This window comes from Cercospora beticola, chromosome 7 (assembly GCF_033473495.1).
Source record: "Cercospora beticola chromosome 7, complete sequence".
NCBI lineage: Eukaryota > Fungi > Ascomycota > Dothideomycetes > Mycosphaerellales > Mycosphaerellaceae > Cercospora > Cercospora beticola.
This window is the reverse complement of record NC_088941.1, coordinates 2547848-2560761: the sequence shown is the minus strand read 5'-3', so window position 1 is coordinate 2560761 and position 12914 is coordinate 2547848. Positions and strand designations below refer to the sequence as shown.

The 12914-nt window shown below is 51.0% G+C and overlaps 4 protein-coding genes across 4 annotated transcripts; 3 read left to right on the top strand and 1 right to left on the bottom strand.

Moving 5' to 3' along the window:
* Positions 1-34: 34 nt before the first annotated feature.
* Positions 35-1025, top strand: RHO25_011226 (uncharacterized protein; the record flags this gene model as incomplete). Its single annotated transcript, XM_023601915.1, has 2 exons — positions 35-793; positions 852-1025. The coding sequence occupies 2 exons, from the start codon at positions 35-37 to the stop codon at positions 1023-1025; spliced, it is 933 nt and encodes a 310-aa protein (XP_023451539.1).
* A 1847-nt stretch (positions 1026-2872) lies between these two features.
* On the top strand, positions 2873-4003 carry RHO25_011225 (uncharacterized protein; the record flags this gene model as incomplete). Its single annotated transcript, XM_023601916.1, has 3 exons — positions 2873-3110; positions 3163-3219; positions 3267-4003. The coding sequence occupies 3 exons, from the start codon at positions 2873-2875 to the stop codon at positions 4001-4003; spliced, it is 1032 nt and encodes a 343-aa protein (XP_023451538.1).
* Positions 4004-4266: 263 nt separating this feature from the next.
* On the bottom strand, positions 4267-6600 carry RHO25_011224 (uncharacterized protein; the record flags this gene model as incomplete). Its single annotated transcript, XM_023601917.1, has 3 exons — positions 4267-5112; positions 5164-5975; positions 6123-6600. The coding sequence occupies 3 exons, from the start codon at positions 6598-6600 to the stop codon at positions 4267-4269; spliced, it is 2136 nt and encodes a 711-aa protein (XP_023451543.1).
* A 2645-nt stretch (positions 6601-9245) lies between these two features.
* Positions 9246-11126, top strand: RHO25_011223 (uncharacterized protein; the record flags this gene model as incomplete). Its single annotated transcript, XM_023601918.2, has 2 exons — positions 9246-9443; positions 9501-11126. The coding sequence occupies 2 exons, from the start codon at positions 9246-9248 to the stop codon at positions 11124-11126; spliced, it is 1824 nt and encodes a 607-aa protein (XP_023451542.1).
* Positions 11127-12914: the final 1788 nt, after the last annotated feature.

Genomic DNA, 12914 nt, shown 5'->3' with positions numbered 1-12914 from the left:
ATCCTACTTGCTCTATACCGCACCTGAGATTACCATGTCTACACTCAACTTCACCTGCACGCAAGGCTCGCCTAGCCCTCCGATCGTGCTGAACAACACTTCGGGTCGTATCTGCGGCTTGGCGAGTCCATCCAACAACTCTCGGCTGGCCTCGTGCTGCAACAACAATCCCGTACAGCAATACCTGTGCACCGAATACTGCAGCACAAACCTCGTGTCGCAACAATTCGTCGATTGCCTTGTGGAAGACAGCGATGTCAACACGGTCCTCGCCTCACAGCCGTTTTGCCAGGAGGGTATCATGGGTAATATCACCGAACGCCTATCGAACGGAGACTCCAGCTCTAGCAGCCCAAAGAGAATCAGCCCCATATCCTTGAGAGTGCTCTTTCTCGTGGCCATATTCTCAATGATCTTCACCGTCAACGGCACAATTGTGCCTTCCCTCTCTCCCGGAAATCTGGTCAAGCGACAAGGTACATCCACGGGTTGCACGATCAACGTGATGAACAATTTCACCACCACTAGTGACTCCTCCAAGGCAGTCAGCCCTCGCACTTCGTGCGGTACGGACACGCTCTGCACATTCGGATTCCCAATCGACACTGGCATCCTGGACAACAACCGCACCATCAACGGCTCTTCGGCCGCCGAGCCAGAATTCGACCAGTTCTTCTTGGACCTCCAGAATCTGACAAGCCGCTTTTTCCCAGCGCTGAGTAGCGCTGAGCTTAACTACGATGTCATTGTACGTGGGGGAGCGAGCTTCAATGTGGCCTTTACACCAAGGAGGGTAAGTGCGCGCAAATGCTGTGATCGACAGTTTTGGTCATGAGCTGACAATCTTACAGTGGTGTGCAAATCTTATGACTGACTGCGAAGGCATTGGTGGGGAAGGCGATGGCATGAAGGCTGTGGAGGCATGTGGCCCAACATTCGTCTCGGACTACGCTGAGAACGCCGGAGATATGAATCTCGAGGACATGGTCATTCAAGGCATTCTGTCCACAGTCATCACGGACTGAGATGTGCCTGGCGCCCGATTCAAGAGGAAGAAGCGAAGTCCAATCGCATGAATGTATACTATCAATCAAACAACTGCTTGAAATTGTATGGTTCTACGAAGAGCGCGTCTACCGTCGAATCGCAGGTCTTACCACACGGCGGCAACAGCGCACACGTGGTCGCGCAGATCTGTGTCGCGGTGACTATGGTTTCATCGGCTCAATTTAGCCTTCGTACTAAATCCCTCGCACTAATCCCTCTCGCAATCCTTCGTCGATCTTGGAGCTAGTCGCCCTTGGCAAAATCTTCACTCTTCTGCCGACGTCCAGTGGAGAGTAGTGGAGACTACTGCACTGCATAAAACGCGTCGGAGCGCAGCGGAACGAATGTTTTGCAAAATCACCTGCTAGACTAATTTCATGGTCGGACTCATGTTATCGATTCATCGTACCTTCTGAACATGCACAACTGCCAAGTGAATCTCTGATCCATCTTATCACTCAATACTGCGGGATCATCATTTACATACATCAAGACACAACTCGCTCCATTCAGATATTCGGCTCAACTGCTAAGCCTTCGCGCAATCTCCTGCTCATACTGTGTAATTATCGAACTCGGAATGGTGCTATATTCCCTTTGTTCACCAACAGCCAAGCACGAGCTCACTTCAAGCTAGCCCTAGCAGAGAGCACAATTTGTCCTTCAGGCTGAGTATAGCAACCATTCTCCGTCACAGTCTAAAAGCCAAATTAGCATATCCCCGGCACTGATTATTCAGGATGGATTGGGCTGCCACTTACGACGATCGGGTTATTGCATCCCTCTCCTGAAAACAACTCGATCGAGTAGCTTGCCCCCTTGTCCTGAACGATCTCTGTACTCTGCCAGTTGTACAGGCCAGTTGCAACGCAGTCACCAGGATAAGCTGGACCCTCACTGCTAAAAGGGTAGGTGATTTGATTGGACATTCCTTCCACGTTGCAGCCATTCTCCCAAAAGGTGAGAAGGAGAGGATCGATCTTGTCGTTGCGAGTGACGAGAGTTGGGGCAGCGCTGACAAAAGCCAGAGTGCTGAGGCTGACTACGATTGTGCAGAAAAGGTGATGCATTTTGATTGTTCAGGTGGTTGATCAGGGCAGTTTGGAGAAGGTGGAATGTGTTTGCGGAAAGGGAGATGGCACTGGTATAAGTATTCTTCTGCTGTGGTGATTGCGCACCAGGAAGTTTTGTAGGTCTGTACGTCTTGATTGTCTGTACTAAGCGTCTTGGTCTGGTAGCTGGTGGCCTTCTGCTGTGAAAACATCTCTAAAAACAGATGTCCTCCACATCGAGCTTCGTAGTCATACTGTTGTCCATCGTCAGCATCTTGCCTATTGAGTCGTGATCAGCGGCCTGCATGGCGGCCAACAAGGCTCAGGCAGTGGGATCAAAGAAAGGGAAGGCTCGAAGGAGCACCAAGCTGTGATACAGTGACTTTTAGCCGGCAGCTCTATCACGAGGTACGATCGACCTGTGTCTAAAGCGAGCGACACGTGCGAACTGGGTTGACCATGCCCGTCTTGATTCGCTCAATTCCTGAAGCTTGGGTTCGATAAATAGAAATGATTCGCGAGAGCCGGGGATCAGAAGCAGGATCATGAGGAGGACTTGTTGGGGGATTTGATAGCTTGATGCCTACTGGACGCTTCACTGGGATCATCTGTGGGATGTAGCAGACGACGTATTGCCCTTAGGAATGCTGTTGACGGAGTTGAAAACATGAAAGATGTTCGACATATAAGTAAGCAGGTCTCAGCAAAGTACATGAGCCAGACCCGACTGAACAAGCACCCAAGCACAATTAACACTTAGAATCGCACTCACAATGGCCCTCCTTCGCCTACTCCCCAGTCTACTGGCACTCCTACCTATTGGGGCCCTCGGTCAAGCACCAATGCGCCTCTGCACAGATGAAACCTGTGAGAACTGCCCCAATTCCGTTACCACTGCCGGCACAGGATACCCAGCTTGCGTCGTATATGATCGCGACACCGTGCTCGGCAGCACGGCAGGGGACTATGAACAGGTCGAAGACTCTCGGAGGAACATTATCTTCGACATTGGTGAGGCTTCTCGGACTTTGAAGCGAGTGTAGTAAATCCTAACTCATCGCAGCGGAGCATCCCAACCCTGATTGCAAGTTCATTGTCCGTAGTCCCGCGGGACAGCAGGGTAAGTGGTCGATCCAATATCAATCGCATTTTACTGACACAAACTAGATCCGAACTGCGGAGAGCCTCTGATCGTTACCCGTGGAGGAAGATGCTTCAAGCCGTCCAGGGCCATAGACCCCACGTTCATGGTCCAATTCTGTTGTGGTAGCGGCGACTGCGCGGTATCTGGCGTCAAGCGTGGTCTCAATACCGTTTCCAGTGTAGTCCTCCGGGATGGCTCAGGCAACGTCGTTGTCCCGCTAGGCGTCGGCAGCGAGTCTGGTGACATGATGGATGTCTTCATGGAAGATCTGGGCCTCAACTCTTCATCAGTAGTCGAGTCGACTTCAACTTCCGGAATGCGAGTGTTCAAGATTGGACAAAACCTGGCGAAGCGCGACTGTGACTCCTTCACGCCATCAGGCGACACTTACACCAAGGCTGATAGCGTTTCCTCCAAGATTGGCGCTAGAATCTGCGGCGATGGCACAATGCAAGAGGTCACCAACGAAATGAGTGTCTCCAGATCAACAACCTTTGGAGCATCTGTAGGTGATCCATTTGGAATCGTATCGGCATCAACGGAGTTCACGACCGAGGAGTCGGCTTCGCAGTCCTATACGTATGTCTTCACACCACCAGAAGGCCAATGCGGCAATGTGGCGTTCACTGCGACATTGAACTGTCTAGGCGGAACGATTACCGGGTGCGAAGGCGGAGACCAGACCGGAGAGGTGTGCACTGCGAGAAGGATCAGCGAAGATCAGGTCGACGGGACCTACTCCTTCGTTATTACCGACTAGGGAAGGTGGTTCAAAAATGTTGCGGCATCGTTGGAAGGTATGGTGTGGGTATGGGTAAGCTTGCTCGGTGCTTGCCATTGTGGCTTGCATGTCGGCTATATAGCTCTGGTCGAATATTCTGATGGTTCTGTCATGGCTTATTGTTTGGTGAACGGATCTAAATCAAAGATTGTCGTTAGTGTTGTCTTCGTAGGCGGACATTGCAGATAGCGAGCAAAACCTGCATGGTAGTGTGCAAAACACCTCCCGCAACTCATCCAGCTTTATTGCCTTGCGTTCACCGACTTGTCCTGTTGCTGGCTTAATGGGTGAATTTGGAACTGAGCCCTTCGACGCGTTTCTTGAGCCTCTTTCACGGCATCGGGTTTGTAGCTCTCGTACCAGCGGACACCAGTGAGTGGAGTGTTAGACCCAATGCCTAACATACCGACATCACCTTCGCCTCCAGTCGCATCACCAACGTAGCCGGGCATATCGTCCAAGATACGGACAGCGCTAACTTCGAAACATATCTTGAAAGGCACTTGTTCGTGCATCTCGGCACCAATCCGCATCATCGTAAAAGAGTCCAGTTGTCTTGTCCACAACGGTTTCCTCGAGATATAGACCGAAAGCACAATAATACAAGCGAGGTAAACGCCTAGCATCAGAGATAAGATGATCATGCTCGCAAGAGACATGGTGGGTATCGTCGTGTCGGCTCCAGGGTCAGAGTGGACTGACCTGGAACCCCAATCGGAATGACCAGTAGTGAACCATGCCTCCGTCGCGAGGTACACGGCGGCTGCGAAGGCATTCGTGGGTCTTTCGGCATCTCCAACTTCGTATTGGGTATTGACATAAAAGGACTGGAGATAGCGAGCGATTCCATCATCTAATTCTTCTAGTGATCGGACGTCGTCCATGACACACTTCGCACTTCTCCCATATGATGGTTGAAGAAGCGATTCGAACGGCCTTTGGTTGATACAGCTGCTGGCGTGATTGGTCTTGTTCTTGGGACTATCATTGTAATATGTGATGTTCGAGAGGTATGCTTTCGGGTGATCGAGCTGAGCTGGTGTGTACGACCCATAGCCGAACAAAGCCATAGCGACAGTCAGAAGCGGCTGTACTCATGTCAGCGAGCGGACTTGTCGAAGTATGTGGAGGACACTTACACCTTTGTTCTTCAAAGTGTTGAGATCCCAAGAATCGTCGTTCTGATAATTTATGGCTGCAGATCTCGACGACAATTTTCCTGCAGGGGTTTGCGACATACAGTCAGAGCCACAGAGATTTTTGGGGTCATCCTCAATAATCTCCCCAGCCTTTCCTCCGTTCATGTGATTGGGAAGCTCGAAATAGCCAGCGGTGGTATTGGACGTGACTTTAAAGACTCCTCCGAAGTGTGGTGAACCAGGTGGCTGTTCAGAAGCATGTTGCCAGTCGTAGCCCATGACGGATATGTTGAGATACAATTCTTCAACGAAATCTTGCCTGTGGTAGGTGCTCTTCCAAGGGACAGCACTTTGATTGCCGGGCATGCAGGCTTCGATGCTCCAGTTCTTGGGCGCACCTCCCATCAAGTCCCAGTCAGACTCTGGTGGCCAGGTTGAGTTCGAGTAGTGCACGTAGAATGAGCCTGGTAGCGATGCGCAATTCGCAGGCATCGCTTCAGCTGGCACAGACTCCCATCGAACAGAAGAGTTCATCCGGGGAAGGAACTGTTTGATGACCCCGGTATGAGTGCCGGCCGGCAATTGGGCAAAGTACGGATTCGACATTTGCGAGATCTGACCAAGCGTGGCAGCGCCCAGAAGACACTGCTCAGTGAGGTTGCTGACCAGCATCGAACAGTTGAATTCATTCTGCCACAAGCGAGCTTGTGGCGCCGTGTTGCTTGTCGAAAGCGCGTTTCGTGTCATGATGGTAACCACATTGTTGTCCCACGAGTCCTCGAATTGATCAGGTATATCGGCCAGAAATATCACTGACGTCGACTCAGTCGGAGTCTTTATGATCTTTGGCGTTACGAGAATGGTCTGTAATGGGGTAATCGATGCGCCTTGGTTGTGTCAGCCCTCGTAAACCATGATTTCACATCTGGAACACTGCCAAACTTCGCTCGCGAACTTACCCAGGATGTTGAGCAATACCGCAAAGAACAACAACCGCGATCCAAGTTTCTTCCCATTCCCACACAAGACCTTTGCGATAGTCACTGGATCAGTCCATCCCTTATCAGCAAGCACCATCAGCTGCCGCATTGTCAAGCGGTGCTGCCTTGGTCCAGTCTGCGCGAATGCGGGTGCAGCAGCAGAGCAGACGGCCGAGGTGAGGGGAATGGTGAGCAGCGCTACTATTGTCTGGAGAGTGCGAGCAGCTCTGTAGATTTCCTCAGATTTGACATATTTTGCATGGAAGAATTTGGCGCTTGATCCATAGCTACGCTCGTGTACGTTGAGCTCATATTGTCCGACCGTGAGAGGATTGTACGTCAGCAGACATGTTAGTGTCCAGGCAACCAAGGCCAGACTCGAGTATGTTGCAACCAGGAAAAGGGTGTAACCAGATCTATGCAGCAACACGGATGAATTTTCTTTTGCCTTCACCATTTCACAGGCGGATGGCGATTGGCTGTGCTCAGATGTGGCATCGTGCGAGGGTCGCCGATATTCCGCTCGTAAGAAAGTAGAATTCTCGTCACAAGCCTCAATCTGTATTTCCTCAGAGACTCTGGCTTCCGATACGCGCTGTCCGTGCTCCGATGCGCTGGAAGGCTGTGTAAGTTTGGGCGATCTCTCTGTTCCAGTAGAGTGATCCTCTCTCGGTACTTGAATTTCACTCAATTGATGACTGGCGTCTGGATTATTGTCGCGCTCGGTCTGAGGATCATCGCGCGGGATTTAGATCGTCATCTTAAACGATGCTATTGGAACGATCTGTGCCTGGCTTCAATGGCAGGAGGGTTTCATGTGGTCTGACCCGATGGGCCTGAAGAATTGGAGGAAGTGAGTCCGGTGAGCAAAGTGTGGCTTGCGACTGTGGGCAAGTCAAATCTGTGAATATGTATGTGTATATTCGAGCCGAGCTGCAGATGCGCAGCTGCTCAGCCTCAGCATACCAGCATAGCCTGTGTGTAACACGCATGCTTCCTTCGGCCCACATGTTTGGACAGAGATTTGTAGGTGTTGGGCGATCTTCTATTGTCCGGGGATAGCCTCGCGTTCTTATTTGAGATCGGTCAGTGGTTAATAATTGTCACATGTGAACAAGAGACAGCTCCGGCATGTTTGAACTTGCGTCTCTGGCCAGTTGGCTGCGGTCTATGTAATTCGGTACCGAAAGGAATGCTAGCAATGATCTGCAACATGCAGCAGTGGCCATGTGCGTCTTAGACAGAGGCCGGAGTTGCAAGTGTGGCCTCAGGCTGGAATGGCGAGATGCCATTTGGTTCGCTGTCTTTACTCCGTCAGCGAAGAGAAGCTGGTCGTTGTCCAGGAATGCCGTTTTTGGTAGGAATTCAGGATTGGTCCTATTCGACCACACGCGACCTCCGGCGCACCGGCAAACATGTGTTCGGGCTTCTTTGTCCGTATGTGGCTTGCAAGGACATTTCACAGTGCCTGCTTTGAATGGTCTTGATCGTGTCGGTCGACTTCTCGCTGGCAGCGTGCGGCTTCAGCCATGGCTTACTTGTGGACAACTCGGTCCTCCCTTTCTGCTTGAGGCGAGAGACCTCATCCTCTTCTCATTGCATTTTGCGCGACCTGGAAGAGATCAGCAAGCAAGCAAGTCAACGACTGCTACAGCTCCAGAGAGTGAAGAAGGTCCTTTTCGTGGGTGCTCCACCAGCAACCGCTTTTGCTTCAAGACATTCTGAGTAATTCTGGCCGTAGACAAGCTCTTGCATCTTCCAACATATGGGCACGCGAACCATACATACTAGCAGAGAAGATTGGCCCCGTTTTTGTTTGTTGCAGGACGACACGGGGAACAGGAGGTCACGACCATGCGCGAGACGAGCACCGCCAAGACTCACGTGCCTGTTGGCCGAGAAAACTTCTTCCAGCTTGATCCTCGTGGAGAATAGCGTTGTCATCATCACAACACCATGATCTTCATCAGCAACGATCAGTCATCAGTCATCTTCGTTTCCGTCAGCAGCTTGTTCTGCCAAGAGATGGTCTATCATTGAGCACGCAGCATGAAAAGCCAATCGAGTTCGAAACCTCGGAATGCGTCTGGCCACATGAAGTCGATGCGACCACCAAACTTGTACAGCGGTCATGATCAAAGTCCACATGGGGTGAAGTCGAGCAGGCCGGACTTTTGGCTTCCATCGCGCTAGATGATTTGGGACTTTGGAACGAGGTAGTGGCATGCGATCGCTGGCTCTCTCAGGCTCTCGACACCTCAAAGATCTGGCTCCAAGAACTGTCTTTGAGCAGGAAGTACCTTAGCACTTCATCTAGAGGTCCAGCAGAAAGACAAGGGAGGCGATGAAGAATGACCTTTGACTTCATCATAATTAGTCTGACCAGCTCTATTTCTGTGCGACCGCACTCAAACATGCTCCATTGCTTCTATACAGTTGCAAGGCCTCGGCCATGGGCCATCATTGACCACCAGTATAGTATCTTCCTGCATACACCACATTCAGCTATGGACGGAACAGCCCAGAGACGTGGCCGAAGACCGAGGCAAGCAAAGCAAACGGTGCAGCAGTATTGGATATCGCAAAATACTCCAAGAGAGGGGGCTCTGCCCAAGTCTGATATAAGAAGAACTGCAGACCTGCACAAGACCACGCGAAGATGCGATTCCGTTCTGTCCTCCCCTGTCATTGGTGCCAAACTTCCTTGGCAACATGTGGCTGGCCATGGCAGTCTTGATCCGTGTGGGGAAAGACCTGCTATTGACGAGCTGCCATGTGCGCGTCGTGGGCAGCTCCGCGCGCATGGCTCAATCCCACTGAGTTGGTGCATACTACTCAGACGGTACAGAGCTACAATTGCCCTTGACAGGAAAGCACCCCGCCTCGTTTGCTAGGCGACCCGAGATCAAGACTTCCCAACTCGCAGTGAGCGGTACTCGCCGTCTAGGATAGTTCTTGGGATTAGAAAATACACGTAACTAGGTACAACACCGGGACAGTCTTGGAAAAGGTTTAAGTGCTCGATGATCGCCAGCTGGGAATCTTCTTGTTTGCGCCTTGTCATTCAATCTTCTACCAGCATTGTGTGACTGTGTTGCAAACATGGCAGAAGAACATGAGAAGCGAGAGGTCATCGCCGACCATGTTGACCGCGAAAGCAATGACAACCTGAGCGACAGTGACAAGCCCGAGTTGCGGCCCCATCGCACCATCTCCCGTGTTCCAGGAAATCCCAACTACTTCGAGAAGGATGGACTTCGCACAGAGGGCGATGGCCATGATCATACTACGGAGAACAGGGTGATTCAGCGCAATTATTTTCTTACATGAGACTGCGCATACTGAACGTATTTGCAGAAAAACTGGCAGTTCATCTGCACCGTCCTTGGATGTGCCATGGCCTTATCGGCGTCGCAAATCTCAGCTCTTCTGTATCTCACAATTGGCACAGCCATTGCAGTAGATCTCCGCTCAGCCCTGTTCGCCTGGATGTTGACGGCATCCAATCTGTCCTCCGGTGCTCTGGCTCCTTTCGTCGGTCCTCTTGCCGATCTCATCGGACGTCGCAACATCCTCTTGTATGGAGGCTTCGGACTCAGTATTGTTGCGACCATCCTCTGCGCTGCCACGCCAAACGATATTGGCTTCATCGCTGGACAGCTCCTACTTGGCATTGGAAATGTGGTGCAAGACTTGCTGAGTCTGGCTGTCGTGGCAGAGAGCGTGCCAACGAGCAAGCGACCAATTTACGTGGCATTCATGCTGCTGATTATCATTCCTTGGGCGCCAGGAACGCTGTATTCGAACCTTTTGCTCGAAGCAAGCTGGCGTTGGGTCGGCGCTGTACTGGCTATCTGGAATCTGATCGGTTTCGTAGTCCTCTACATTGGCTATAAGGAACCACCACGAGTCAACTCACTTGGCTTGACGCGCCGTGAAATGCTGAAGAGGATCGACTTTGTGGGCGGCTTCATCTTCATGGCTGGTGTGCTGCTCATCTTGGTCGCGCTCAACATTGGTGGCCGAGACTCTCCTTGGACATCGGCACCTACCTTGGTACCATTGGTACTGGGCTTTGTTGTGCTCATCGCTGGATGTCTTTACGAATATTTCGTGGCTCCCTGGCCTCTCTTCCCTCGCCGGATCGTCCATGCTCCAAGGCCATTCTTTTGCATGCTATGCGTCATCTTTGGAGCCGGCATCAACTATGTCTGCATGGTGGTCTTCTGGCCAATTCAAGCGCGAGCTGTCTTCCAAGGTGACAATGTCCAAACCGGTGTCTGGACTGTTCCGATCGGAATCTGTATCCTCGGTGGCGCTATCATTGCTGCGCTTCTGTTGCATGTCTTGAAGAATCAAGTCAACTGGATCATGGTTGGATTCTGCGTGGCTCAGGTCATCGGTACCTCATGTCTTGTCCTCATCAACCCTAACAACCTCGCCACAGTCTGGGGACCACTCATCATTGCTCTTGTCTCTGTCGGCGGTGTTCTGGTTCCAAATCAAGTCATTATCACCATAATCACTCCAGACGATCTCCTCGGCTCAGTTACAGCATTGACTGTCGGACTCCGAGCTGCCACTCAAGCTATTGGCCTTGCAATCTTCTACAACCAGTTCTCCAGCAAGGTCACTGAGTTAGCACTAGAGCGACTCCAGCCGGTTTTCATTTCCAGCGGTGTCGCTTTCGATCTCATCAACGAGGGATTCGCCATCCCTGAAATCACAGCACTCGCTCAAACCATGTTGACTTCGCTCACAGCTATGCCGTATCGCCAGTGGGCGGGGATGTATCCTGCTTTTGCAAGCGAGGGGGCGTACAGAGATATCCTACCGACTGTCGTTGGTATCTTTTCGGAATCTTTTGAGCACATTTACTACATTACGATTGCGTTTGGTGTCTTTGCATGCATTTTTGCTGTCGGTATGGGCAGCGTGTCGAGGTACATGGACAATCATGTTGCGGTGAAGATGACGGATTGATGAACGGGAGTGAAATGGTTGACGATGTTACGCCAGACTTGTCATATAGTGCTGTATCAGAGAATCGATGCAACTCAGAGGCATACTTGATCTGTAGCATCAATCATGCCACCGAGGCAGTCGATACAAATCATTCTCACACAGACCCTGATCATGCAATAGTTTACATATATAGAGCAGAATGATGGAGCTCGCTCAAGCTGCTTCCCAGCAGGTCCGGCCTTCGTGTAATGGAGGACCATGGCTGAATAATGGCGTCTGAAAATTCGTTAGAAAGTTCGTCGGATATCGCTAGACAAACTGTGTAGGTGATCCCGAAACTGCAGATCTATCGAAGACTGAAGGCTCAATTGAGGTGAGGGTTCAGGCAGCACAAGTAAAATGCAGACAGTCTAGGACTATTCATGTCTACATGGCAGCAAAAGAGTAATACGGCATGCCTCCCTTCGGGTTGTAGACAAAAGATAGCTGAGTGCTCTGGCCTAAGGACCAAGGACCAATTTCATGCCTTGCCTTTGGTGTACCCTGGCCATGGACTGGAAAGTCGCGAGTAACAACAAAAAAGAAGGTTTTGAACGAATCGAACGTTCTAAGTCGTTGTGTTCACGATCTTGACGGTGCCGTGAATCGAACACGGGCTAACGCGGATCTGTAGACTAACCACAACACGTCGTCATACCACTCTGCGAGGGTATTAGTATGTAATACAGACGAATTGGAAGCGATGCTACTTGCAGACCACACCATCTTAGCTGTGCTAAGAGTTAACCCATAATTGGATGGCGGTCGAGGCGACATGAATGTATATGTAATCTAATAAATTTGCACTTCCGAAGCCGGAGAAGCCTCCGCCGACTTTCAAGCAGGTTATTTGCCAACCTTGAAAGCTCAGAGCTCCACTTGAAGCTGCTCACATCCGGTACCGGCCTGGCTGACAGCATTAAAACTTCAGACCGACATGTGATCACTTCGAGTGAATGAAATGCATTTTTGATCTATGGATTGAAGAAGCGTCGCTACGCCGTGCTATACATGTCCGTCGACCAAGCACTTATGCTCTCCATCGATCTCCTCGCTCGCACAATGCGGCGGGTGGACAGAGAGAAGTGGTTGGACTAGCGTGTTGTTGCGCGCGCACGGGCCATTAAAAGTGGGGCTCCACCAAATTTCACTTGGCTCGAACTTTCAAGTTCTCTCGCTGCAACACGCAACAATCGGCCAAATCTCTTTCGGTAAACGAGCAGCATCTATGACAGGGACCAAAAACAATCGACAGTATATGAGTGCGTCCCCCAAGTTCTTTGGCGTGCCATCGCCCCAAGATTCATCCTGGAGCGCAGAGGTGTTGCGCTTCTTCGGGGACAGCGATGCTTTCTGGCCAATTTTCGTCAACAAAGCTCCGAAAGATGAATATCATTTTCTCGTGCTTGCGCACGACTGCAGCCGTCGACTGCCACCGAATAGTCCAGCGTCTTCTTACCTTGCATCGGAGACGTGACAATGTCGCCATTTCGCCCAAGTGAACCAACAACACGTGCATGCAGCCAGAAATACTGCAAGACCCAAATACGGGCAAAATTGATACACGGAACACTCGGCTCTGACATGCTGACTGACCGGAAGCTTTTAAGGCCAGACATAAGTCCACAAAGCGACTTCACTTCGTGTCCTGAATATTTGATCCTATTCAATGAGACCTCTTTACGGTTTTCATTCATGCAGCATGTCGGCGAAGACGCAAGCTGCTCATGGTCTGCACAACTTCTCGTATTAGGTTTTGTGTGGTCG